This window comes from Mytilus trossulus, chromosome 12, assembly GCF_036588685.1.
Source record: "Mytilus trossulus isolate FHL-02 chromosome 12, PNRI_Mtr1.1.1.hap1, whole genome shotgun sequence".
Classification (NCBI taxonomy): Eukaryota; Metazoa; Mollusca; class Bivalvia; order Mytilida; family Mytilidae; genus Mytilus; species Mytilus trossulus.
In genome coordinates this window covers 29,039,375-29,064,827 of record NC_086384.1, presented here as the reverse complement: position 1 = coordinate 29,064,827, position 25,453 = coordinate 29,039,375, and the positions used below count along the sequence as shown (strand labels likewise).

Here is a 25,453-nt window from a genome sequence, read left to right as displayed (position 1 = left end):
TCAGCACAGAGGTTTACTTCCGATCTTATTTAGCCCCAATAATCATGTCAGACTTAAGCCATTGTCATTACTTAAAACCAATAAATGTATTCTAATCTGAGGAAGAAATTCAACATTTTTATTTTTTTTTTTTACTAATGATACTGACGATCCACCGCAAAGTAATGTTAATATTATAGAACCATACCAATAGTAAGCAAATACATATAAAAAAAAATGAGGTATGATTGCCAATGAGACAATTCTCCACAAGAGACCGAATCGACACAGAAATTAACAATTCCCAGCTATCAAATGTATTCAAAACCAAAGATGTAGAACATGTTCTATCATAATCATTTGGTAACTAATGTAATTACTGTCTCCCCATGTCTGTATTGAACATAAAAAAATATCAAATAAATAACACTCCTAATGCTCAGATTGGTTGTCACCGTGCAACACAGTTAATAACACCATATAGGAAAAACATAGAACTTTATTGTCATAAGACACTGTCAAACATCCAAACACACTATCCACACTCATCTGTGTCCACACTTGTTTTTAAACAAAAACTTTTTTTTTTCTTTTATATCCTCGTGAAATTAAAATATGTGATCTTATGAAAAGGAAAAATTTTGAATCTCCGGAAGAAAACGATTTTTATAAAGTGACTTCAAAAGATTTGTGTTACATTTTCCCAACCAATTAACTTAAAAAGTTGCAAAGCAATTCGCAAAATCTATTTTTCATTTTAATAAGTACAAATATTTGGCGTAAATAAACACAGACGATAGACAGCAATAAACTGTTGCATTAATTTTAAATGTGACAGCTTGTAATTATAAGTATTAATAGGCTTGTACATCGTATGACATATTGCAAACATTACATCATAGTTAATTAATTGAAGTGAAATTTTCGGGAATACTATTACGTATATATTATCCACGACAATGGACAGGTAAATACTTTTAATGTAGTTCTGTGTTTAAAAAAGTTCAAAACAAAACAGAGAAAGCAAACGATGTTTTAAAGTTTACAAAATACTGAGACATGGAGAACGGCTCTTGTTAAAATTTGTTACGACTGTGATTTGTTTTATTCCTCTATACTCAGACATAATGAAATGGTCTGGAAGAATCAGCTATCATTTGATATTTTCGTATTTCCACTGAACTGAGACATAATTAAAGATGTAGATCTTTTTTTAAATTCATAGGCACTAGTTCAACACCAACTTTACATTTTGCGTGTTATACGATCTCTACAGGTACGCCATACCACAACGTTAAAACTTAACCTTAAGAAAAGTGAGTAAAAACACATTTTTAAGCAAGTTCATTTCAAAATATTGAACAAAGCTTTATACTCACTATTTTTCAGAGAACGGGTTTTTGAGGAATTAGAAACAAAAGGATACAGTGTTATCCCGAATGTTCTGTCTGAAAATAAATGCGAACAGTATATATCAATTTACAAGGCTTGGTTGGATAGATTTGGAGATGAGAGGCCTTACTGGAATAAATCATTGATGAAACAATATAGGTTGTCACACTGTGAACCCACGTGGAATATACGGCTTGCCGCAAAACCTGTGTTTGCCTCAATATGGAAAACAGATAAATTGTTGACCAGTATGGATGGTATATCCATTGGTGAACCCCCCGAATTAGGTAAGAACAGATATTAACATTCTACAATAAAAATTATGATATCTGAAATGTCACTCAATGTAAAGAGGATATAAGAAAAGGGTTGTGCGTCACTCATGCATGTACTTAAAAGGATTTAAACTTGCTGCATTGTACTATTGAGGTACATGTATGATAATTTCATACTCGTCCTCCTGCCAAGTTTCTCACAAAAAAAGTTGAAAAAAGAAGTGAATCAGAATCTGAAGGCACACATCAATTTGAAATCAAAGATATGAAATAGAAACTAATGCAATATGTAGGCCCCAAGATAAGAAAAGTTTTTTAAAAGTCTAATGCAAGAAAAGTCCGTATCATCTTTTTGAAAATGCTTTGTATGTGTGTGACATTGAATGAGAATTAATAAAAATGGTTTGTCAATCTTATCACATGAGACTGTTCAATCATTGTTGTATGCTGACGATACTGATATTTCAGGGAAAAATATATATGATAATTAAAAAAGAATAGATCATGTTCATAATGGTATTCTTTGCATACGAATGCCACTGCTGGTGGAGATTTATTTCCGGGGGGGGTGGGGGGGGGGTATCACCAACCTAGTAGTCAGCACTCCTGTGTTGACTTGGGTTATCATTGATATGTTTATGATTATAAATTAACTGTTAACAACATTTTTAATTTCTTTTAAACTTAGGCTTTTCTACCTCAAGAATAGATTACCTTAGCTGTATTTGGCAAAACTTTTAGGAATTGTTGGTCCTCAATGCTCTTCAACTTTGTACTTCATTTGGCTGTTTATACATTTGTTTTATTCGACCGTCACTGATGAATCTTTTATACGAAACGCGCGTCTGGCGTAGATATAGAATTTTAATCCTGGTATCGATGATGAGTTTCTTATTGTATTTAGATACAGAGTACTTATCAAAGCAGGAGAAGAATAATTCATTAACGTATAGTAAATGTGATGATTAAATAAAGAATGACATTGGCAGAAACAGCAACCAGATTAAAGACTAGAAAACAGGACACCAATGGTCTTCAACACAGCTATAAATTTCCACACCCGGAGTGTGCTTCAACTAGCCCTTATACGAAAATGAACGTCACACTAACCTCTGAAACACATAAATTGAAAAAAAATAAAAAATAAATATACAAGACTAAGAAATTAAAAAACGCCTGAATGTGGACCAGCACAAAAATGCAGCAGGGTTTCAAATGTTTTGTTAGATTTCAACCTCCCACTATACCTCTATAATCCTCTATGCAAAGTAGAAACACTAAAAAAATTACAATGATATACATAAATTAACATACAACTACTAGTATTTGCTACTGGTATATTACGTCCGGACCTCAATTCAACAGATCGAAAAAATATGAAAATATTCATCATATGAAAATTAGAAACAATCCCTACAGTTATGGATTTAGTTTTATACCCCCATAAAATATATTAGAAGCACATAACCCGTATCATGCCAACATCTGGTTTTGAAATAAATGTGTTTAGTTCTGATGCAAAGATCCTTTGAGTTAATTCATATCAATTTCAAAATATGCAATTTTTAATTTACTGACCTGACTTAGTATCATGGCGCAGATGTTAAATCATAAAGCTATTTTCAAATTTTATAGAATGTGGGAAATTGTCATAATGATCTAAAACATGTTTATTTTGTTCCGCAGTATCGTTCCATTTAATGTCGACATTGTCAATAAAACAGAGCAAGACAAGGGTTTGTATGGCGAAACTTAATGGATGCGATCTTCAAGATCCCCCATAAAAATGTTGGCAAAAGAATATGCCAAATTTGTTCTCATATGTGTGTGAACTCACTGAGACGGTAGTATGTAACTTTTGCCTTTATATTTTTGGGCAATCACATCAATCATTATTTGTTTGCAGGCAAAACTAACTATCATTTGCATACATATGTCATCTATGAAATCTCTAAAGTGTTTCAACTTATGTTCCATCATATGCCAACATAAACTTTCCTCTAAAACACGCTTCTTGGATTAATCACTGAAATGCCTCCCGGGACTGTATACATATATCATGTACAGCCATCGAATGTCATACTTAAAACTCGACTTACATCCAGGTGGAAGTATACATAACCATAATTCAAAATATAAGACTGCAGTTAGCATAAAAACACATAATTTAAAACACAGGTCTTGGGAAATACGAGTTCTAAAAAAAAACCAGAACGATCTTATATAGGTTTTGAATCTTTAAAAAGATCTATTCTCGAAGTAAAGAAAAAAATAAAATAAATTATTCTAAACAGTTTTCTCATGCTTTTCATTTGTAGGAAACACTAATTTTGGTGATCCTGAATCAAATTGGTTTCACATGGACCAGGGTAGCTGGCGAGAAGGTCTCCATGTATATCAAGGAGCTGTTTACTTAGAAGAAACAACAGAAAACGATTATTGCTTTCGAGTTCTTGAAAATTCCGTTCAGGTTCATAAAGAATTCTATGAAAGTTTTCCAAAGGTTGTTGAAGAGACTGCGGGTAAAGATTTTTATTGTTTGTCAAAGGAGCATTTTGATTGGTATTTATCTAAAGGTTGTAAAATCAAGAAAGTTCCTGTTCCGAAAGGCGGCATTGTTTTGTGGGATTCAAGAATGATCCATGACAACATAGCACCTTTAGCTGGTAGACCATATTCAGAAAGATGGCGGTTCGTTGTTTTTGTTTGCATGGCACCTGCGATCTGGGCAACGGAACAGGATATTAAAATGAAACAGAAAGCTTATAACGAAATGGTTGCTACTGCCCATTGGCCAGCACAAGGAGTTTGGACTTTCTCTAAAACATCAGTAAGAGAGGCTACAAAAAACTTTGCACACTTGGAAATAATTGAAGAACTCCCTGAAATAGCTAAAACGAAAGAAGTCTTACAAATGGTTGGATTTGAAAAATATAACTTTGACGATGGACAACCTAATGATCCAGGTTGGAATCCAAAATGGTCGGTAGACCCATCTACAAGAAAAGTGAGAAGCGGTGAATATCTTTCTTGAAATAAGAATAATGCGTATACTAGTAATCATGATATTTGTATAAATATATATTACCAACGGTAGAGTCGTCAAGGACATTGTTAAATCGTCGCCTGGAGATTGACCTACGGCATGGAAGCGCTTGTGACATTATTTTAGCGAACTGTTACTATTTGATGTGAAATGTAGTATGTGACTTATAAATTTTAATATATGTATATATATAAAGTAGAATAGAAGACAGTGTATGAACTTTAGTGTAAGCCTAAGCAGTAGTTATACATATTCCGGTGTGTGCTGTAAAGTTGTTCATTAAATCATATATTGTGATATCGATAAGTCAAGTAGAGAATCATTAAAGTTTGTCCGGAAACAATTCTCTGTTGAGTTTCATAATTTTCATAATTCGTTACTGCTTAAGTTATATATTTTATATGGTGCCATTATAAACAGCCTTCACAAAATTTTCCTCTCTGATGTTAAAATACTTAATAAAATTAACGTTACGAATGTTCTTGCACCAGATGCGCATTTCGACAATACATGTCTCTTCAGTGATGATCGTGGCCAATATATTTGAAATCCAAAGCTTGTATAAAAGATGAAGAGCTATAATCCAAAAGGTCCAAAAAGTAAAGCCAAATCCGTGATAGGAATCAGAGCTTTGCATGAGGGAGATACATTCCTTAATTTATAATAATTTCTTATATTTTGTAACAGCAAATTTTGATACAAAAAAATCCGTATTTTCATGCCAGTACCGAAGTACTAGCTACTGGGCTGGTGATACCCTCGGGGACTTATAGTCCACCAGCAGAGGCATCGACCCAGTGGTAGTAATACAATTAACGGTACCAATTTTCTTGCACCAGATGTCCATTTCGGCAATACATGTCTCTTCAGTAATGCTCGTGGCCAAAATATTTGAAATCCAAAGCTTATATAAAAGATGAAGAGCTTTAATCCAAAAGGTCCAAAAAGTATAGCCAAATCCGTGAAAGGAATCAGAGCTTTGCATGAGGGAGATTCCATCCTTAATTTATTATTATTTCTAATATTTTGTAACACTAAATTTTAATAACACAAAAAATCCGTATTTTCATGCCAGTACCGAAGTACTTATGTTAGTATTAAAATAGTAGACTGTTTGATTAATTGATATTTGCTAAATGTCTATTTGTATGCATATCATGAATAATCAAGACGAAAACGAATTAAAAATCAATGCAATAAATTAGTCCTGTATCAGAGGCCGTCCAGGATGAAGGTCGGTTGAATATCGACACCCACTTGAAGATTATGGTATATTGGATAGAGTCGGCCATTTAACATTGAAAGTGGCTTCATTGGACTCATCAAAGAGTGTTACAAGGGTGCATAACTTGAGGAGAGCGTAGAACTCTCTTACACAATGCATGATTCAACGTTCCGATTGTGATAAGATGGAGCGCTGGACGAACACCATACGTTAGCGAAAATTTTTCTGCCCGTTGAAAAGGAAAAATGGATTTGATTTGTTCCTAATATAATGCTTCATTGATACTTGATTTCTATAATAAATCCATTTAGCGCAGATAGAAAAAAATAAGTTTCATTTAAGAAGCTCTAGAACGTAAGACATCACTTTATTGAAAATTTCATGAATTCTCTCATCATAGATTTGAGTTCGAATCACGTGCGCTGGACTCCAATTTTAATTGACTAGGATTGTCAATTTTCCCACCGAATGTCGATGGTTGACTCTGACCTTCTGTTTTAACTCAGCAATAATAACAAAAAAAGATCGCAACGAAACACCACAATAGTGCTGAAAATAGCCTTAAACATAAATTAATCAATCCGAAACTGCTTTGTTGAGCCGGAGTTTTTTATCACTACACGAGGATTGAGGGGGTAAAACTATCACAGATATGCGTAGACTTTCCACATAATACGTGCCTGTTTAACATGATTAGCCATTGAACCTATACACCAGTAGTTTGTGTTATTTGCTATCTGCAATTTTGTTTTCTTTATTTGTAATATTTTGGCTGTCACTACTTAACAGTGTCATGTTAGCAACCATTTGCTAGATTATATGATATAGGTATTGCACATTGTTGGTGACATATTATTATTCATATATTTGTTCTTTGGTATTAGACATGTTAGTATTATATAGACAGGAGTAACAAAATGCCACTACAAAGTTTGCCTTTCGTAAACGCTTTTTTTTACAACTTGTTAATTAGTTTAACAGGTCATGAATTAGCATACTTATGTTCTCGCACATGACATTTGTTGATTTACGCATGACGCAATTTATTTTTACCTAGTTATTTGACCAATCCTCTAAATGACTAACAACGCATGATGGTCAACTACGTGTTTACAGCGTGTTAATACTGAAATACAACACATGTTTTCATGCAATGCGGGATTAACAATACCGCTTAGTTTTTCATTTTTTGTATCCATTTATAGTTCGTGATATAAAGTATTCGTTCCATGCTCAGATTAACGAAAAGTTGTTTCTATGCGAAGAAACTACTTTTTGAAATACCCGGTATACAGCCATTATTTAAGTTTGATGATGACACGGAGATCTCAGGTATTCTTCCACCAGACAGCAGCCAAACAACAGTGAAAAATACAATTACCAATCAGACAAATTTACTAGTGTAAAGTTAGCCGTTGATAATAGCCGGTGCTTATATTCATTGGGTTCAGCAACTTTTGTATTGCTAGTAGCTATAGATAGTTAAAGTTAAAGAAAAAATAGGATCCTATGAAATTTGTGTTCGTAAAAAGGCGACGACTTAGAGTTTGTTAAAGATCTGATAAGATTACTAAACTTTCTAAGATTACACAAAATTTATTTTATGATATTGCACCTTCTTTTATGATATAAAATTAATTCAAATCGAGGAAAATAATGTGATTTCTATAATAAATCCATTTAGCGCAGATAGAAAGAAATAAGTTTCATTTAAGAAGCTCTAGAACGTAAGACATCACTTTATTGAAAATTTCATGAATTCTCTCATCATAGATTTGAGTTCGAATCACGTGCGCTGGACTCCAATTTTAATTGACTAGGATTGTCAATTTTCCCACCGAATGTCGATGGTTGACTCTGACCTTCTGTTTTAACTCAGCAATAATAACAAAAAAAGATCGCAACGAAACACCACAATAGTGCTGAAAATAGCCTTAAACATAAATTAATCAATCCGAAACTGCTTTGTTGAGCCGGAGTTTTTTATCACTACACGAGGATTGAGAGGGTAAAACTATCACAGATATACGTAGACTTTCCACATAATACGTGCCTGTTTAACATGATTAGCCATTGAACCTATACACCAGTAGTTTGTGTTATTTGCTATCTGCAATTTTGTTTTCTTTATTTGTAATATTTTGGCTGTCACTACTTAACAGTGTCATGTTAGCAACCATTTGCTAGATTATATGATATAGGTATTGCACATTGTTGGTGACATATTATTATTCATATATTTGTTCTTTGGTATTAGACATGTTAGTATTATATAGACAGGAGTAACAAAATGCCACTACAAAGTTTGCCTTTCGTAAACGCTTTTTTTTACAACTTGTTAATTAGTTTAACAGGTCATGAATTAGCATACTTATGTTCTCGCACATGACATTTGTTGATTTACGCATGACGCAATTTATTTTTACCTAGTTATTTGACCAATCCTCTAAATGACTAACAACGCATGATGGTCAACTACGTGTTTACAGCGTGTTAATACTGAAATACAACACATGTTTTCATGCAATGCGGGATTAACAATACCGCTTAGTTTTTCATTTTTTGTATCCATTTATAGTTCGTGATATAAAGTATTCGTTCCATGCTCAGATTAACGAAAAGTTGTTTCTATGCGAAGAAACTACTTTTTGAAATACCCGGTATACAGCCATTATTTAAGTTTGATGATGACACGGAGATCTCAGGTATTCTTCCACCAGACAGCAGCCAAACAACAGTGAAAAATACAATTACCAATCAGACAAATTTACTAGTGTAAAGTTAGCCGTTGATAATAGCCGGTGCTTATATTCATTGGGTTCAGCAACTTTTGTATTGCTAGTAGCTATAGATAGTTAAAGTTAAAGAAAAAATAGGATCCTATGAAATTTGTGTTCGTAAAAAGGCGACGACTTAGAGTTTGTTAAAGATCTGATAAGATTACTAAACTTTCTAAGATTACACAAAATTTATTTTATGATATTGCACCTTCTTTTATGATATAAAATTAATTCAAATCGAGGAAAATAATGTGTTTTTTCTTTTTCTTTAACAACAAGGAATATTTATCAATGGGGCTAATTATAGCCGATTATACGGTATGGGTATTTTTCATTGTTGAAGGCATTACAGATGCCTATCACTTAACTTACACCCACTTCATTTGAGCTTGAATGGGCAATCTTGCCACATCGCCTTATTTTTGTATACAAACATCTTTCAGAAAGATCGATTTTCCATTATGAAATTTATTTACTAACGTCTGTAGAACACTAAGATATATTTTCATTTTGCGAATTTAAAAGGTACAGAACATGCACAAAACATATATCATCAATCATATTTCATCGAAACTACAATACCTTTTTAAATTCTTGTCTGACAGTGTTAAACAAATCTATATGTATAATTGATTTCTGACATATTTCTGTATTTGTAGCTTTCAAAATTGTCATTTTGTTCTGAAGGTAGTGAAGCAGCAACTGTTGTTTCATATTGTTTTTCGCCTTTGCAAAGTTCGATTTTTTTCTAATTGAGACATTAGATTTTTTTTCGGACTCGTTCATTTACCAACCTTATTAAAACTATTAATGATGTTATCCATTTTATGGTCGACAAGGTGGTAGCATTGATATACATGTTTTTGTGAAAATTGCAGCGTTGGAAAAAAGCTAATATATTTCTTTTATTTATTGGATACATTTCTTTTTCTTTTGTATTAAATAAAGTCGTTGGGTTTTTTTTTATTATTGTTTTAAACATGTTATTTTTGGTCCTTTTGTAACTTACTTTAAAGCTTTGAACCTAAAATTGCTTACTTTACACAATTCAATTGTGCTTTAATAACACTTATTTTGAGCATACTGCATATTGCGGTGCTTTTTTAAGTGCAGGTCCTGATGAAAAAGTGTACACATCCAATATAGATAGAAGTGTTTCAGTGCCAGTTTTCATGTTTTTCGAGGCAGAAATGTTTTTTTGAAGGACAGTGTTTGGGCTATGCAAATATATTCTGACGTCAGGAAATCGAGAGTTCTCGACCTGTTTAAAATATGTAATGTGTTTTGACTCTCGGAATGAGATCGATCAAATCACGTAGCCGTATCATGTTTATGAAAATATACAATCAGACCGGGTGTACTTATATATATATCGAAGTTACCGGAATAATCAACTCGTTAGATTCCGCTGCTCTACGTTTTAACTGCGACCTTTTGAATAGGAAGGGGTTGGATTTATTCAGGTAACTAACTAAGTGACGATTCTTTTGCTATGAAGTAACTAACTTTATACACTTGTTCAATGTTGATTTTATTATATCTTCCTTTTAATGTCTCTTTTCGTTATAATCCTGGTAACTTTGGTAACTATTCGATCTTTAAAATGGTAGCTGACAGTTATCACATTTCAACAGATTCAATGTTTGAAAATATTTTGATAACCCTTGTTTAATAAAGCAAATCATGTGAGTGGGTCTTATTTTCTAAGTTCCCGCTTTTAAAAAACAACGACTAAATTTAGAATCCATTTTCAAGCTAGTAAGAAGATAATGATACAAAAAATATGTTTTGCCTTCTTTTTATAACAAGTCCACCTGGTTTTCAAGTCAATTTAAGTATGCACAATTTGATTATTTTTAGATACAATACAATGCAATATTTTTTTTACGTCTCACCCTAAACAAAGCAATGCATATACACATTGATTTAAAAAAATACACATATGTAAAAGTCATTCATATTTAATTATGAGAGACGGTTATTTACACACTAGAAACAATATACTCATCATAGATGTCAGGACTACAACGTCACAACGCGCAAAACATAAAAAAATTAAAAACAAACAAATACAAAACTATCTACATGTGTATAAAAATCTACGTCTCCTATTTAAAATGTCTCTGCCGGTTTCGGAAGAACTCACGCCATTGTAGAGAACTTTGTTGACCGTAATAGTCAAATTATGAGTTAATGGTAATAGGATAATTAATCATGGTACCAATTAACGACATATTTATTCGTTCTAATCTACATTTTGTTGTTTTATTATCGCGAAAAACAAATGTATCCAATAAACAGCAAACACACATATTTCATTATTTTTTAAAGTACTATTTCAATGTAATCATGTTCAGTGCATGCAGTTAAATGGCTTATGTGGTAAATATCTAGTACAATATAAACAGGTATGTCGTATATCATATGCCTGCATATAAATGCATAATTATGATATAATATATTCATTGTCACTGTTTGGTTTAAATGGTACAGTGTAAGCGAAGTGCTGTATTAGGAAAATATTTTCTTTTGTAGTCGCTAATATTTTTTACCATATTAAAAGAGGACTAAGTTATAGGTTATACGACCAGGGAACATTATTTAAGAAAGTATTTGAATGACTTGCATGGTTTCATAAAATTATTTAAGAGATTGAAGATTTTTTTTATATATACATATTTATATTATAAGCAAATCTTTTAGGTAAAGGATGAATATTTTATAAATCAGCTAAATGTTTTATATGATAGGTAAAAATAAAAGAACAAAAATACCAAACTCCAAAGAAATATCAAAACGGAAAGTCCCTTTTCAAATGACAAAATCAAAAGTTTAAACTCGTCACACGAATGGAAAATCATATGCATAAAAGATTGAACAGAATGCTAGAAATGTTCAATCGTTTGCTTTGTAAACTAACAACAGTGTCTGAGCAGAAAGATAATGAACCAGCAGTATGTCAAAAAACTTCTCGTTCGTTTTCTTAAAAGAAATCATCGGAAGATATAAAGACCTTGTTGATATATGTTCAATGTGACGTGATTCTGTATTGATACATCCCGTCATTGTGTTATTGTGCTAGGGTAAGACAATATTATTGTATTTTATATTCTTGTCTTTCATTTTTACTAATGTGCATTATCTACAGAATAAATGGTTCATATGCCTTTTTGATTTTTACTAATGTGCATTGTCTACAGAATAAATGGTTCATATGCCTTTTTGATTTTCTTTGTTACATATTTGTTTGTTTTATAATGATAGAATAGAACACAGTGTTGACTGCTATACCCCTATTTATTTACAGTAATATTACCAATTTTGTCTATTTGTTTTGTTCACACATTATAATTGAATTTTATGCGACTGTTATACAAGTTTTTGTTTTTTTAGCTAGCTATAAAACAAGTTTAGGTTGCCTTTCTGTAAATATAGACAATGCAATTTCCCATAGGAACTCCTGTTACGGCTAAAACTGTACCTCTTTTACTATGAAGAATTGAAAGTTCATTATCACCAAAAAAAATTCTAAGGTCAAAATATTGGGTTATGCAGCACATTTTCAACGTTTATATGCCCTGAACTTCTCAGAGTTTAAACTTACAATAATTTTCTTATCCCAACCTCGAATGAAAGCTTACCACAGATTTCAATGTAAACAATATGCACGTGTTTAATATACTGGTAACATTCCCAAGTTCTGTCTCTGCGATAATGAATACAGAGAGCATAACTGGAAACCAGTATGTAAACAAAATTAATTTTCTATGAATATTCAATTTCTCCCCGAAAGAGGAGGGTTTTCAGAAACAGCTGTATTTACAAAGTGCAATCTTTAATCCATTACTTTCTACGTAAGAAATACCTATACTTATTCAGGAATATGACAGTTGTTATTCTTTCGTATGATGTAATTTAGCTTTTGATTTTGCAATTTGATTAGTGAACTTCGGATCCGTTTTGAATTTTCCTCGGAGTTTTGATTTTTGTGAATTTACTTTTGCTCGAAATGTGCGATCATGTGCTCGAAATATTCAATCGTAAGTCAAAAAACTAAATGGTTGCGCAATCATCTGCTAAAATGTTTGCTGGTGATTTTCATCTAAAATTGAAGATCTGTGCTGTTAAGTTACATTTTGTAATGACATAAATGATTTAAAAATAAAAATATTTGAAAGTCGATGATGTTTAACAACCAAAACGGTTGAACGGCTGTATGACAAACAATACATTAAAAGTAGTCAAATCTAACTGAAATTAACTTTGCCTGAGGAAGTCGAAACCTTAGTTTCTTTATAGTTTCAAAATTTATAAACGGTCAAGGTACGGCCTTCAACACGGAGCCTTTGCACACACCCAACAACAAGCTATAAAGGGCCCCAAAATTACAATTGTAAAACCATTCAAACGGGAAAACCAACGGTTTAATGTATACAAAAACGAGAAACGAGAAACAAATATAAAATACATAAATAGTACACATGACACAACATATAAAACTAAAGAATAAGCAACACGAACCCCACCAAAAACTGGGGATGATCTCAGGTGCTCCGGAGGGTTTAAAGGGTATTGAAAGAATAATCAAAACCATTATTTGTTTGAAAAAATTCATCATACATATCAAGAGTAAAGTTGTGTACCCCTGACGTACGTTTCGTCTACAAAAGACTTATCAGAACAAAAATACCGAACCGCAAGGGATATTCAAAATAGAGAGATAGTTCCTTCACAAACGGCAGAATCTAAATGTCAAACACTAACGAATGGAAAACAATAGTCATGTTCTGACTTGGTACAGACATTTACTTATGCAGAAGATGTTGCAATTAGTCTGCTTTTATAGCCTCCTTTATGGATGACAGTCGAATGAAATTCTACCACATTGACAACAATTTGTGAGAAAAATAAATAGACATCATATGTGAAAAGGTAAACAATTTCGGTACCTCAGTCAAGATCGTTTGCAAAAGACGAAATTAAGACTTAGTTATAAATAAGGGCAGCAGTAGTATGCCGCTGTTCAAAACTCATAAATCCATGGACAAAAAACAAAATCGGGATAACAAACCAAAACCGAGGGAAACGCATTAAATACAAGAGGAGAACAACGACACAACATCAAAATGCAACACACACAGAAACGGACCAAGCACCAGACAAAAATCCCACGAGAATAACAAACATAACATCAAAACCAGACACATGAATTTGGGATAGAAAAGTACCGTGACGCATCTTACGGTAATGTGAACCCAAACTAAAAAGTAAGAGAAAACAAACGACACAGCGTTAAAATGTATCACACACAGAAACGAACTATAAAATAACAATGGCCATATTCCTGACTTGATACAGGACATTTTTAAAGGAAAAAATGGTGGGTTGAACCTGGTTTTGTGGTATGCCAAACCTCCCTCTTTTATGGCCATGTGAAATATAACATTAAAATGACAACACAACATTACAGGACTACAATATAAATAAATAGGAGAACACAATTGACAAAGAAACACACGAATAATAGCTAAGAAAGGCAAAAAGATTAAAATTTCAATACGCCAGAAGTGCATTTTATAAACAATATGACATCGACTAAATAAAATATCTATTGTTCGTCATGTTCGATTAGACCTGTTTCTAGAATATTGTAATTTTAAGGACGTTAACGGTTAAAGCTTAATGAAACGAGTACCATTACACATTAATAGACAGCAACAAACTAGTGCCTTAAAGTTATGTGACTGCTTATGAATACAATTGGATATAATTTTGAAAACATTCTGAGTACATTGCAAGCATGACTTTGAAGTAATCAACTTTAAGTGAGATTTGAGTGATTAAGATCACGCTGATTTCATCCACCATAACGTAAGGTGTGTATGTGCATTCAAATACTTTTAATGTTGTTTTTATAGGTTTGATATGTTATATAGATTGTAGTTGTACCTTAAATAAACACACGGTTTTGTTTGTAATTTGTGAGGTTGTAGAACTATTATTTTGTGGAAGGAAGATTTGGAGTTGGCACAACTTGATTGCTAAAGGTCAATTTGATTTCATCTACAACAATGGACAGGTGTGTATATGCATTGACATACTTTAATTGTTTTTAAAGGTTATACATATTTATGTTTATATCTTACAAACGTCTTGAGGATGTAGAGGCAATTTGTTAAAAGAAGACCTATCAAGGATTTACTACCGAACTGACGAAATCAAAGGATGACCATATAATATACTCTAGTCTACTCGTGGGTAAAATTGTACACTTTATTAATTGTTTCCATATTATTCTACACACTAATGAGATTTCCCATCTTTTTAAAAAAATAGTTAAGTTTGAGAATAAATATATTCGAAAGACTTATTACTTCAGACTTTAGACTTTCCTTAACCTAGAACAAACTGTAAAAGGAGCAAAATAATGATATATTAGTCCTCACAGTCACTGAAATATAGTTCAAAACCAATTCCAATTCCAATTGATATCTACAATATACCAATTTCCCAAGATTAGAACTGCAACCAGTATACATCGTACGAATTAAAAGGGTAAAAAGTTTAAATGGATTGTGCCTAAATGTAATTACTCTTTAAACAATCTCAACATACAATTGTTGAGTGATTATCTGTTTGTGATTATGACTTTACAGATACAACAAAACTTTCAAACGAAGCTTTGAAACACATGCCTTATTTTAACGGGGGATCTTTAAACATTAAACAAAACTTAATACTCATTATTTGCAGAGCACGGGTGGTGAGAGAATTAGAAACAAAAGGATACAGTGTCATCCGGAATGTTCTGACCGACAAAGAATGCGAAAAGTTTATATCAATTTACAAGGCTTGGGTTGAAAGGTTTGGAGATGAGAGGCCTTACTGGGATAAATCATTGATGCAACAATATAGGTTGTCCCACTGTGAACCCACGTGGAATGTCAGACTTGCAGCGAAATCTGTGTTTGCCTCCATATGGAAAACGGATAAATTGTTGACCAGTATGGATGGTATTGCGATTGGAGAACCTCCGGAATTAGGTAAGGACATTGAGTTATTTCTAAAATTATAATATCTGAATTTGACTGAATGGAATAAATATATTAGTTGGAGGTTTTATGCAAAAATCATTTGCATGCATTTTAGAAATTATTATGCATTCTCATTCTCACTCATTGTGCAAAGAGAACATCCTCTCGAAGACATAAATTGGTGTAGATATTGAATTTATCATTTAAATATGTACCGAGACTGTAGTCATACCTCTATCATGATTTTACAACCATCGAATGTCATAGTCCGAACGCGTCTTGAATCCAGACGGAAGTATAATACATAATTATATTTCAAAACGTAAGATTAAAGATAGCATACAAATGCTTAAGAACACAGCACTTGGGAAATACGATTTCATATCAAATCGGAAATATAGTTGTCCATTTTTTTTTGTGTTTCGAATTATTGAAAGTGTCTATTCTCGAAGCTCTACGCTTTAATGGTTACCCTCGATGTTAACAGTTCTGTCCTTCTTTTTGTTTTTAGGAAACACTAGCTTTGGTGATCCTGAATCTAATTGGTTTCATATGGACCAGGGTAGCTGGCGAGAAGGTCTTCATGTGTATCAAGGAGCCGTTTACTTGGAGGAAACTACAGAAACCGACTATTGCTTTAGAGTTCTTGAAAAATCCGTTCAGTTTCATAAAGAATTCTATGAAAATTTTCCAAAGGCTGTTAAAGAAGCTGCAGGTGAAGACTTTTATCGTTTGTCAAAGGAGCATTTTGATTGGTACTTATCTAAAGGTTGTCAAATTATGAAAGTTCCTGTTCCAAAAGGCGGTATTGTTTTATGGGATTCAAGAACAATTCATGACAACAAAGCACCTTTAGTTGGTAGACCAAATTCAAACCGATGGCGATTCGTTGTTTTTGTTTGCATGGCACCTGCGATCTGGGCAACGGAACGAGATATTGAAATGAAAAAGAAAGCCTATAGCAAAATGGTTGCTACTGCCCACTGGCCATCACAAGGAGTTTGGGTTTTCCCAAATACTTCAGAAAGAGAGGCTACTAAAAAGTTTGCACACTTGGAAATAATTGAAGAACTCCCTGAAGTAGCTAAAACGAAAGAAGTCTTACAAATGGTTGGAATTGAAAAATATGACTTTGACGATGGACAACCAAATGATCCAGGTTGGAATCCAAAATGGTCAGTAGACCCGAATACGCAAAATGTTAAAAGCAGTGTATATTTTGCTTGAAATGGAAATAAAGACGTATTTTCCACTTATAAATATATAGCAGAATCTTAAACAGTATAGAGATACTAATGTAAGCTGACTATATTTATCCCGGTTTGTGCTGTAAACTTATCGTTATCAAATATGAATCGAGTTTCATTTTGAATAATAGACAATGATTCTCCTCTATGATTAAAAGTGTTGCAACATTGGTTTTTTAACGATTAGAGCCGTTACTGCTACTGATTTTTTTCCTACCTTAACCACATATAAGTATATAGCACTTTCCGTTTTTACAATTTCATTTATCTATCGTTATATACCAATGATATATACATTCTGCTGTATTTCTGTGAGTTAAGGTAGCTAACAATTTAAAGGTAGGCAATATTGCTGATAGTTTAATGCAAATTACTAATTTTTGTATTCCAATTATTGATTAACAACCGACCAATAATTATATAGCACTGGTTTTACAAGTAATATTCCACTCTCATTCTTGTATGTAAAAAGATTGTATTTTTCATCTTAAAACACGTGATCATCCCATCGAAATGTTTTGAGACATAATTTTCCGAAAAATTGTCATGTAGTGCAGATAGAATGTTACAAGAATTATAAACGTAGCTCTATGGAAATGGAAATCACCTTATTGCTGATTAATACGTCCTTTCATTTAATAGTCTCATCTCTTGTTTTTCAAGATTTTCTCATGTTAACTTATCATATTTATGTATGTTCAGCTCTATAATATATACTGTAAATTCAGAGATTGTTTTTTTTTAATTTGCAACAGGACAGCCATCTAAAAAATAAAGAGTGACAATTTGGATTTCAAAGCATTATCATTAGAAAGCAGCTTGTCCTCTCTTTTGTTCACAAATTACAATAATGAACATTTAATAGCATGTGACCAATAACTGGTTGCTATCTTTCTTGAAACGTATAACCCACGGTTTCAGTATTCCGATACTGTTGGTTTGAATAATTCTTATCAGCTTGCCATTCTTATTTAATTAGTGTATATTTTCTGAATTAAATCCACAAATGTACACATTCCCATCACAATTTTTTTCTATATCTTTCGGGTATATAGTTTATATCTTGTGTAAGAAAAGACTTTCTTACTTTTAACCATTTTGAACACTGTCTTATCTGCCTCTGAACAAATGTAATTTTTGGATCTTGTGCATATATAAAAAAGGAGTCCCCGTTCGTTGAAGCATGTTTACGGACGACGCCACCACGAGTTGGTAACAGTTGACCGTTATGGAATAACTGTTTCACAAATGATATCAAATATGTTCCTTACGTCATGACTACAATCCCCTTCCCTTTCATGAATGTGACCTCCCGGATTAGACTATTTACAGGATTTGCTATCACATAAGCAACACGACGGGTGCAATATGTTCCTTACGTCGTAACTACCATCCCCTTCCCTTTCATGAATGTGACCTCCCGAATTAGACTATTTACAGGATTTGTTATTACATAAGCAACACGACGAGTGCAATATGTTCCTTACGTCGTAACTAAAATCCCCTTCCCTTTCATGAATGTGACCTCCCGAATTAGACTATTTACAGGATTTGTTATCACATAAGCAACACGACGAGTGCAATATGTGTCCTTACTTCATGACTACAATCCCCTTCCCTTTCATGAATGTGACCTCCCGGATTAGACTATTTACAGGATTTGTTATCACATAAGCAACACGACGGGTGCAATATGTTCCTTACGTCGTAACTACAATCCCCTTCCCTTTCATGAATGTGACCTCCCGAATTAGACTATTTACAAGATTTGTTATCACATAAGCAACACGACGGATGCCACATGTGGAGCAGGATCTGCTTACCCTTCCGGAGCACCTGAGATCACCCCTAGCTCTGGGTGGGGTTCGTGTTGTTTATTCTTTAGTTTTCTATGTTGTGTCATGTGTACTATTGTTAGTCTGTTTGTCTTTTTCATTTGTAGCCATGGCGTTGTCAGTTTATTTTCGATTTATGAGTTTGACTGTCCCCTTGGTATTTTCCGTCCCTCTTTTATTTCTGAAACCAGTTGATGAGTCAATCCAGGTTAAAATACATGTATCAGCGCATGCAAGAATAAACACCCCATTGACATGACAGATTCCATCGACTTGCTATGGGTTATAAACTGTATGGCACAGTATCATATCATTCGTATTGATAATAAATATATTGTTAGAATCTGAGGAAATCGCAGCTGTTGTGTCACTCATTTTATCGTGTGGTAGGTTTAGTAGCTTAAGTTCAGTGAGAAAGTCTCCTTGGTGACTGTAGTGTAAGAATTTCGATAACTTGCCGTCATTAAAAAACATATCTATCTTTCATAAAAATACCAGTTATATTGACATACTGTCCAGCAAGGTAAATAACTTTGATAACGTTTATGTTCCCCATGCGAAAATTAACATTCTTTCCGAATGATAGATTTGGACACCTTGTGTTGATTTCAAAAAGTTTAACAACTCACAAAGCTACGACTCATTCTGCAAATATGTATATCATTTGTCTCTAGAAGCATTGAAACATTCTTCATTTCACCTGTTTCAGTAAATTCATCATTTCATGAATTCTGTACATTTCTAGGGAGCATTGCAGTTCGGATCCATGTTTTAAACAGGTATCACAGATAGTAGTCCAGTTGTCTACCGTACTCTTCATACTTTCAAGTTCTTTTGACTTTTCGGAAAGTTTCATATTTTCTTTTTTTAAGGCGTTTATTTCGTCCTTAAAAGAGGAACGAAAGATACCAAAAGGAACAGTCAAACTCATAAATCTAAAAAAAATTGACAACGCCATGGCTAAAAAATGAAAGAGCAAACAGACAAACAATAGTACATATGACATAACATAGAAAAACTAAGGAATAATCAACACAAACCCTACTAAAACTAGGAGTGATCTCAGGTGCTCCAGAAGGATAGCAGGAAGGAGATCCTGCTCCACATATGACACCCGTCGTGTTACTAACTTGATAACAAATCCGGTTAATAGTCTAATTCGGTAGGTCACATTCATGAAAGGGAAGGGGGTTGTAGTTTAGACGTAAGGAACATATCCGATATCATTTGTGAAACGGTTATTCCATAACGGTCAACCAACTCGTGGTGGCGTCCGTAAAATTTACGAAGGTATGATTTCAACCTCACCATTTGAAACTCTTGGTTGAATACCTTCCTTGTGCGCAGCAATCCTCTATCAAGAAAATCATGATAAGAAATGCAAGCACGGGTATATCGTACCAATTTGGAGATATATGCCCCGTATACAGGTGATGCTGGATTGTTGCTACTTAGAATCGAAAGTTCACAATTGGAAAGCTGAAATCATCCGTTTTGTTGTAAAGTTTTGTTTTCAACCGACCCTCATTGTCAATTTCTAGATGAAAGTTAAGATATGAGGCCGACTTAACTGTATCTGTAGTATCCTTCATCTCTAGTCAAATGGGATAGATGCGTTCCACATAGTCACCAAATTTTTAACTATTTAGTGCAAGAACATCATCTATATAGCGAAAAGTAGAGTGTAAGGATATTGCTAAATACTTACCTTTTTTCCTTAGAAGTTCCTGCATGAAGTCAGCCTCATAATAATAAAAATACAAGTCGGTAAGTAACGGGACATAGTTTGTTCCCATTGTAATGCCGACAGTCTGTTGAAAAACACGTCCTCCAAACGTAAGAAATATGTTGTCAATCAAGAAATCAAGCATTTTGATAATATCAGTTTCAGAGATTTTTTTGTTTTAATCAAAGTGATCCTTTACAAAGTAGGACTGATCCCTTCCTAAGACAAGATACTTGTATCAACTTTGGCCATTCTTTTTAATAAAGCAAAGCAATAATATAAAAGGAAGATGTGGTATGATTGCCAATGAGATAACTATTCACAAAAGACCAAAATGGCCTAGACATTAACAACTATAGGTCACCGTACGGCCTTCAACAATGAACAAAGCCCATCCGCATAGTCAGCTATAAAAGGCCCCAACAAGACAATGTAAAATAATTCAAACGAGAAAACTAACGGCCTTATTTATGTAAAAAAATATGTAATAAATAAACAAACGACAACCACTGAATTACAGGCTCCTGACTTGGGACAGGCACATACATAAATAATGTGGAGGGGTTAAACATGTTAGCGGGATCCCAACCCTCCCCTAACCTGGGTCAGTGGAATAACAGTACAGCATAAGAACGAACTATAAAAATTAGCTGAAAAAGGCTGAACTCATCAGATGGACAAAAATACAAGTGGAAATGGGCGGGTACTTATACATCCCGACACACAAAGACACAATGAACTAATCTGAGAGTACTCGCAGTTATCTGACAGCTAGTTAAAAGTACAACTCTTTCAATTTGTTTTTTAGTTTGGAATGTGGAATACTTGTGTAAAGAGTAGAAAAGTCAAATGTTTTAACACTGTAACAAGATGAAAGAGAATTAGATTGTATGTACTCTAAAAGATCTTTGGAATTTTTAAGTATCCACATCTGATTCACGCCACCTCTAGAATAGACAGTTTCACAAAAACTTTGAAACCCGTCTTTGATTGCTAATAAAATAGATGTTAATAATTTAGAAAGAGGTTTCGTGGAGCACTTGGAAGACACAGCAATATACCGCTGGTTGTAAGAATACTTTTGTAGTTTAGGTATCAAATACAGTGATGGAAGATCCAGTTCTTCATCTTTGGTTGAAAGGGTATATGTTGAGTTTCCATGTGAATTTTCAATACCTAATTCGTTCATCAAGCAGTTAATGTAATGAGTTTTACACACAAAAACGATGTTGTTTGGGGCTTTATCTGCGGGGACAACATCATATTTTTCATGGAAGTAGGATAGGTGTTTTGCAACTTTGGGTCTTTAAAGATTGACGTAGCACGGGCATAGATAGACTCATTCAATTTCTTAATTCTGATTTGTATCTTAACTTTACCTTTCATTTTGATTAAATGTTTGATAATGTTATCCTTTATGGTGCTTACTTCTATAAAAATAGCTTCAGTCTTTTTTTTTTAGATCGGTCTCAATGTGTTTCTCTTTTTGGTCAAATCGGAGAGATGTTTGCTGGTTTCTTTACGTTCGTTGCCTCAGTATGTTTATCAGAGTTGGCGTGAGTCTGTAGAGAGCTCTGAAAAACTAATATTGTACAAAATGATAAAAACAGATTTTAAGATGGAACAATATATATTGAAAAATATCAATGTTAAAATGTTGTCTTTATTAAGATTTGGTGCATTTAAACTTAATATGGAAACTGGTCTTTACATAAAACAACGAAGGGAGGATAGAATTGGTAAATGTTGTACTATGCAATTTATAGAGAATGAATATAATTTTATTATGGTTTGTCCAGCATATAGACAGTATAGACTTAAATACTTCTTGAATTAAATGATACATATATTAAATGCGAACAATCATTATTTCTTTATATTCTTCAAAGAGGTTATTAATGTGACTGTCATGCTATGAAAACACTTATTCGGAGCGTGCGTAAAAACTTTCTTTTTTTAAATAGCTATTTTAATATCAAAATGATGTCATTTCATAACAGTAACATTTTATATTAATTTCTGAACTCACGCACCTCACTGAAAATATATATGATAATAAGCTTGTTTTATCTAAATTTGATATTGATAAAAAAAAAAAAAAAACCATGATGACTGTTATCACATTTAGTTTTTTCATATTCTAGATATATTACTGAAACAATTTTGAAGGGGTATCGTATTTTCGTGTCCCATTCTTCCCTTCCCCTTGATGTATGTTTAATATGAAAACTGACATTCAATCGGGTGGCTAGGTGGGTATTTTTTGTCTCAAATTCATTATAAAAAAGTTATAAGTTTAATCAACACATTAAAAAATCATAAGCATTAGCATTTATGTCACAAGCAATTCGTCCCTATTAAGTTGTTGACCCAGTGTGAAGTTATCCTGTTCATTAGTTCGTGAAAGTGTTCAATGTTTTTGTTTGATAAACAGAATAGATAGGTAGGATGCAATATATGCTCAACTCCTAAATATAAAGGTTGGATATAATTTTGTTTGGTTAAAATTTTTAAATTGAAACCAAATTTGATATTTTATGCATTCTAATCTTGTATTTTTATAGTTATGATGGCTTCAAATGCAAAAAAACACAAATGGGTACCAGTTTTGTCTCAATTCATGTTTACGCTATATTGACCCCTTTGCAATGCATTGTATTAACTGCGGAAAACAAAAATATCTGGTTCATCATTGTCTTCTCGTTAAAATATAAGAAAATATTTTACAAAACAACATATGCTGAACATTACAACTGTACTAACATATATAACACTACAAAGTTCAAACAAATTCGCACACGGCAACTTTCCCCGTTGCAAAGCAGGTTACAAAGAACTGGTTGCTATTTTTCTTGAACCGTATAACCCATGGTTTTTCTATTCCGATACTTTGGGCTTGAATAAGTCTTACCAGCTTGCCGTCGTGACTTAGTTGGTGTATATTTTTTGAATGAGGTCCACAAACATAGATATTACTATCAAAATCTCTGTCTACACCTCTCGGGTTTAGAAGTTTATCACTTGTGTAAGTAAAGACTTTCGTATCATTCATTATGCTAGATATCTGATTTTTTCCATCTCCACAAATGTAATTGTTTCGGTCTTGTGCATAGATTAGATAGGTGTCTCCGTTTGTCGTAGCTTGTTTATTTCTGACAGCAGTTGATGAGTTAATCCAGGTTAAAGTATTATTAAATGCAAGAATAAATTCCCCATTGACATGGCAGAATCCATGAACTTCACATGTGTTATCAATTTTATGCCACAGTGTCATATAATGTGTGTTGATGATGAAAAACATCTTAGAACTTGATGAAACAGCAGCTGTTGTGTCATTCATTAGACCTATATCGTATGGTTGGTTTGGTAGCTTAAGTTCAGCGAGAGAGTCTCCGTTGTGATTATATTTTAAGACTTTGGATGATTTACTATGAGTAAAGACAAATATATCTTTCAAAAAAAGACCACTTAGATAGACATACGATCCAGTAAGGTCAATAACTTTATTAACATTTATATTTCCCATACGAAAATTTACGTTTTTACCGGGCGATAACTTTGGAACACTTGCTTTGGTTTTAACTAGTTTAACAACTCCTATAGCTGCGACTCTTTCTGCAAATTTCTCTGCTATATCATTTGTCTCAAAAATCATGGAAACATTCGACATTTCACTTATCCCTTTAGAAAACACATCACCAAATTTCACCTTATTTTCTGTAATTCTATTCAGTTCTAGTAAACACTGTACTTCGGATCCATGTTTTAAACAGGTATCAAAGATAGCAGTCCAGTTATTAACCGTACTCTTCACACTCTCAAGTTCTTGTGATTGTTCCGAAAGTTTTAGACCTGCTTCCTTCTTCAGAGATTTAATATCGTCCTTAATTTGATTTTCAATTTTGTTTAAATGTTTGATAATGTTATCCTTAATGGTGTTAATTTTAGTAAGAATACCTTCAGTCTCTTTTTCAAAATCGGTTGTAAGGTGTTTTCTGCTTTGTATTAAGTCGGACAGCTGTTTGTTGGTTTCTTTCAGTTCTGTAGACAATTCAGTTGCTTTTTCCGATTTTTTTATACCCGAAGCTGCCTTCTCGATTGTTATGACATCTTCGCATTTCCTATGCGACAATGTGGCACACAATGTGCATAATGGTTTCGAATGATCAATGCAGTAAGCCTTTATAACCTCCCCTGAATGTTCTTCGCAATATATCAATGAAGAAATGCTTACCGGTTCTTTGTCAGTTACAATGTCCTTCAGCAATACGATAGGATGTTTTGCAGACATTTTAAACGATTTATGACATTTTTCACAAGATTCACAAAACGCCTCTTCACATACAACACACCAAGATGACGCATTTTTCGATTCGTTGTTCGCTTTACAAGAGTCGCATATTTTTTCACTTCTTCTTATTGCTTGTCTATCCATCAATGAAGCAACAAAATGATTGCCTGGTAATTGTTCAGCCCAGGTATCGGGATTACCTGTCGACTCTGCCATCAAAACATCCTGTCGACAAATTGGACACTTAAAGGTCGTTTTAGTTTTCTCCTCCCCTACGGTCGATAAAATGTAAGTGTTAATGCATGCCGTGCAGAATGTATGGAGACATGGTAAATATTTTGGACATTTAAAGGTCTCCAAACAGACGGTGCACGTCAATATATCATCAAAATTATCTGTTTTGTCCGGTGCAATCGCCATTTTGACTGACTGGACTTTAAACTGCCTTCTCAACTGATAGATTGATATCTAAATAAAAAGTATCTAAGATATATTAACTACCAGAATAACTAAGGTAAATACACCTTGTCGTTTTTGTCCCTTAAATTCTTGATAATTTTAACAATACTCGATTTAATTTTTTAAAAAATGAATAAAATTATTTCTTTTAAATATATTTATAT

General features: G+C 33.2%; 3 protein-coding genes across 3 annotated transcripts; 2 read left to right on the top strand and 1 right to left on the bottom strand.

Moving 5' to 3' along the window:
* Nucleotides 1-850: 850 nt before the first annotated feature.
* On the top strand, nt 851-5,035 carry LOC134693101 (uncharacterized). The gene is made up of 3 exons (XM_063553809.1): nt 851-946; nt 1,369-1,658; nt 3,965-5,035. Exons 1-3 carry the CDS (start codon nt 939-941, stop codon nt 4,678-4,680), a joined length of 1,014 nt encoding a protein of 337 aa, XP_063409879.1. The 5' UTR covers nt 851-938; the 3' UTR covers nt 4,681-5,035.
* Nucleotides 5,036-14,645: 9,610 nt separating this feature from the next.
* LOC134693099 (uncharacterized) lies at nt 14,646-17,605 on the top strand. Its single transcript, XM_063553806.1, has 3 exons — nt 14,646-14,776; nt 15,451-15,740; nt 16,243-17,605. The coding sequence occupies exons 1-3, from the start codon at nt 14,769-14,771 to the stop codon at nt 16,956-16,958; spliced, it is 1,014 nt and encodes a 337-aa protein (XP_063409876.1). The 5' UTR covers nt 14,646-14,768; the 3' UTR covers nt 16,959-17,605.
* Nucleotides 17,606-23,321: 5,716 nt separating this feature from the next.
* Nucleotides 23,322-25,250, bottom strand: LOC134692342 (E3 ubiquitin-protein ligase Midline-1-like). The gene has a single exon (XM_063552796.1). It carries the CDS (start codon nt 25,248-25,250, stop codon nt 23,322-23,324), a length of 1,929 nt encoding a protein of 642 aa, XP_063408866.1.
* Nucleotides 25,251-25,453: the final 203 nt, after the last annotated feature.

Bases quoted from the DNA above. Each gene is read 5' to 3' on its own strand.
- LOC134693099 (XM_063553806.1), top strand. The intron at 15,741-16,242 runs GTAAGGACATTG...TTTTGTTTTTAG, and splicing joins TGGAGAACCTCCGGAATTAG to GAAACACTAGCTTTGGTGAT.
- LOC134692342 (XM_063552796.1), bottom strand. From the start codon at position 25,250: ATGGCGATTGCACCGGACAAAACAGATAATTTTGATGATATATTGACG.
- LOC134693101 (XM_063553809.1), top strand. The intron at 1,659-3,964 runs GTAAGAACAGAT...TTTCATTTGTAG, and splicing joins TGGTGAACCCCCCGAATTAG to GAAACACTAATTTTGGTGAT.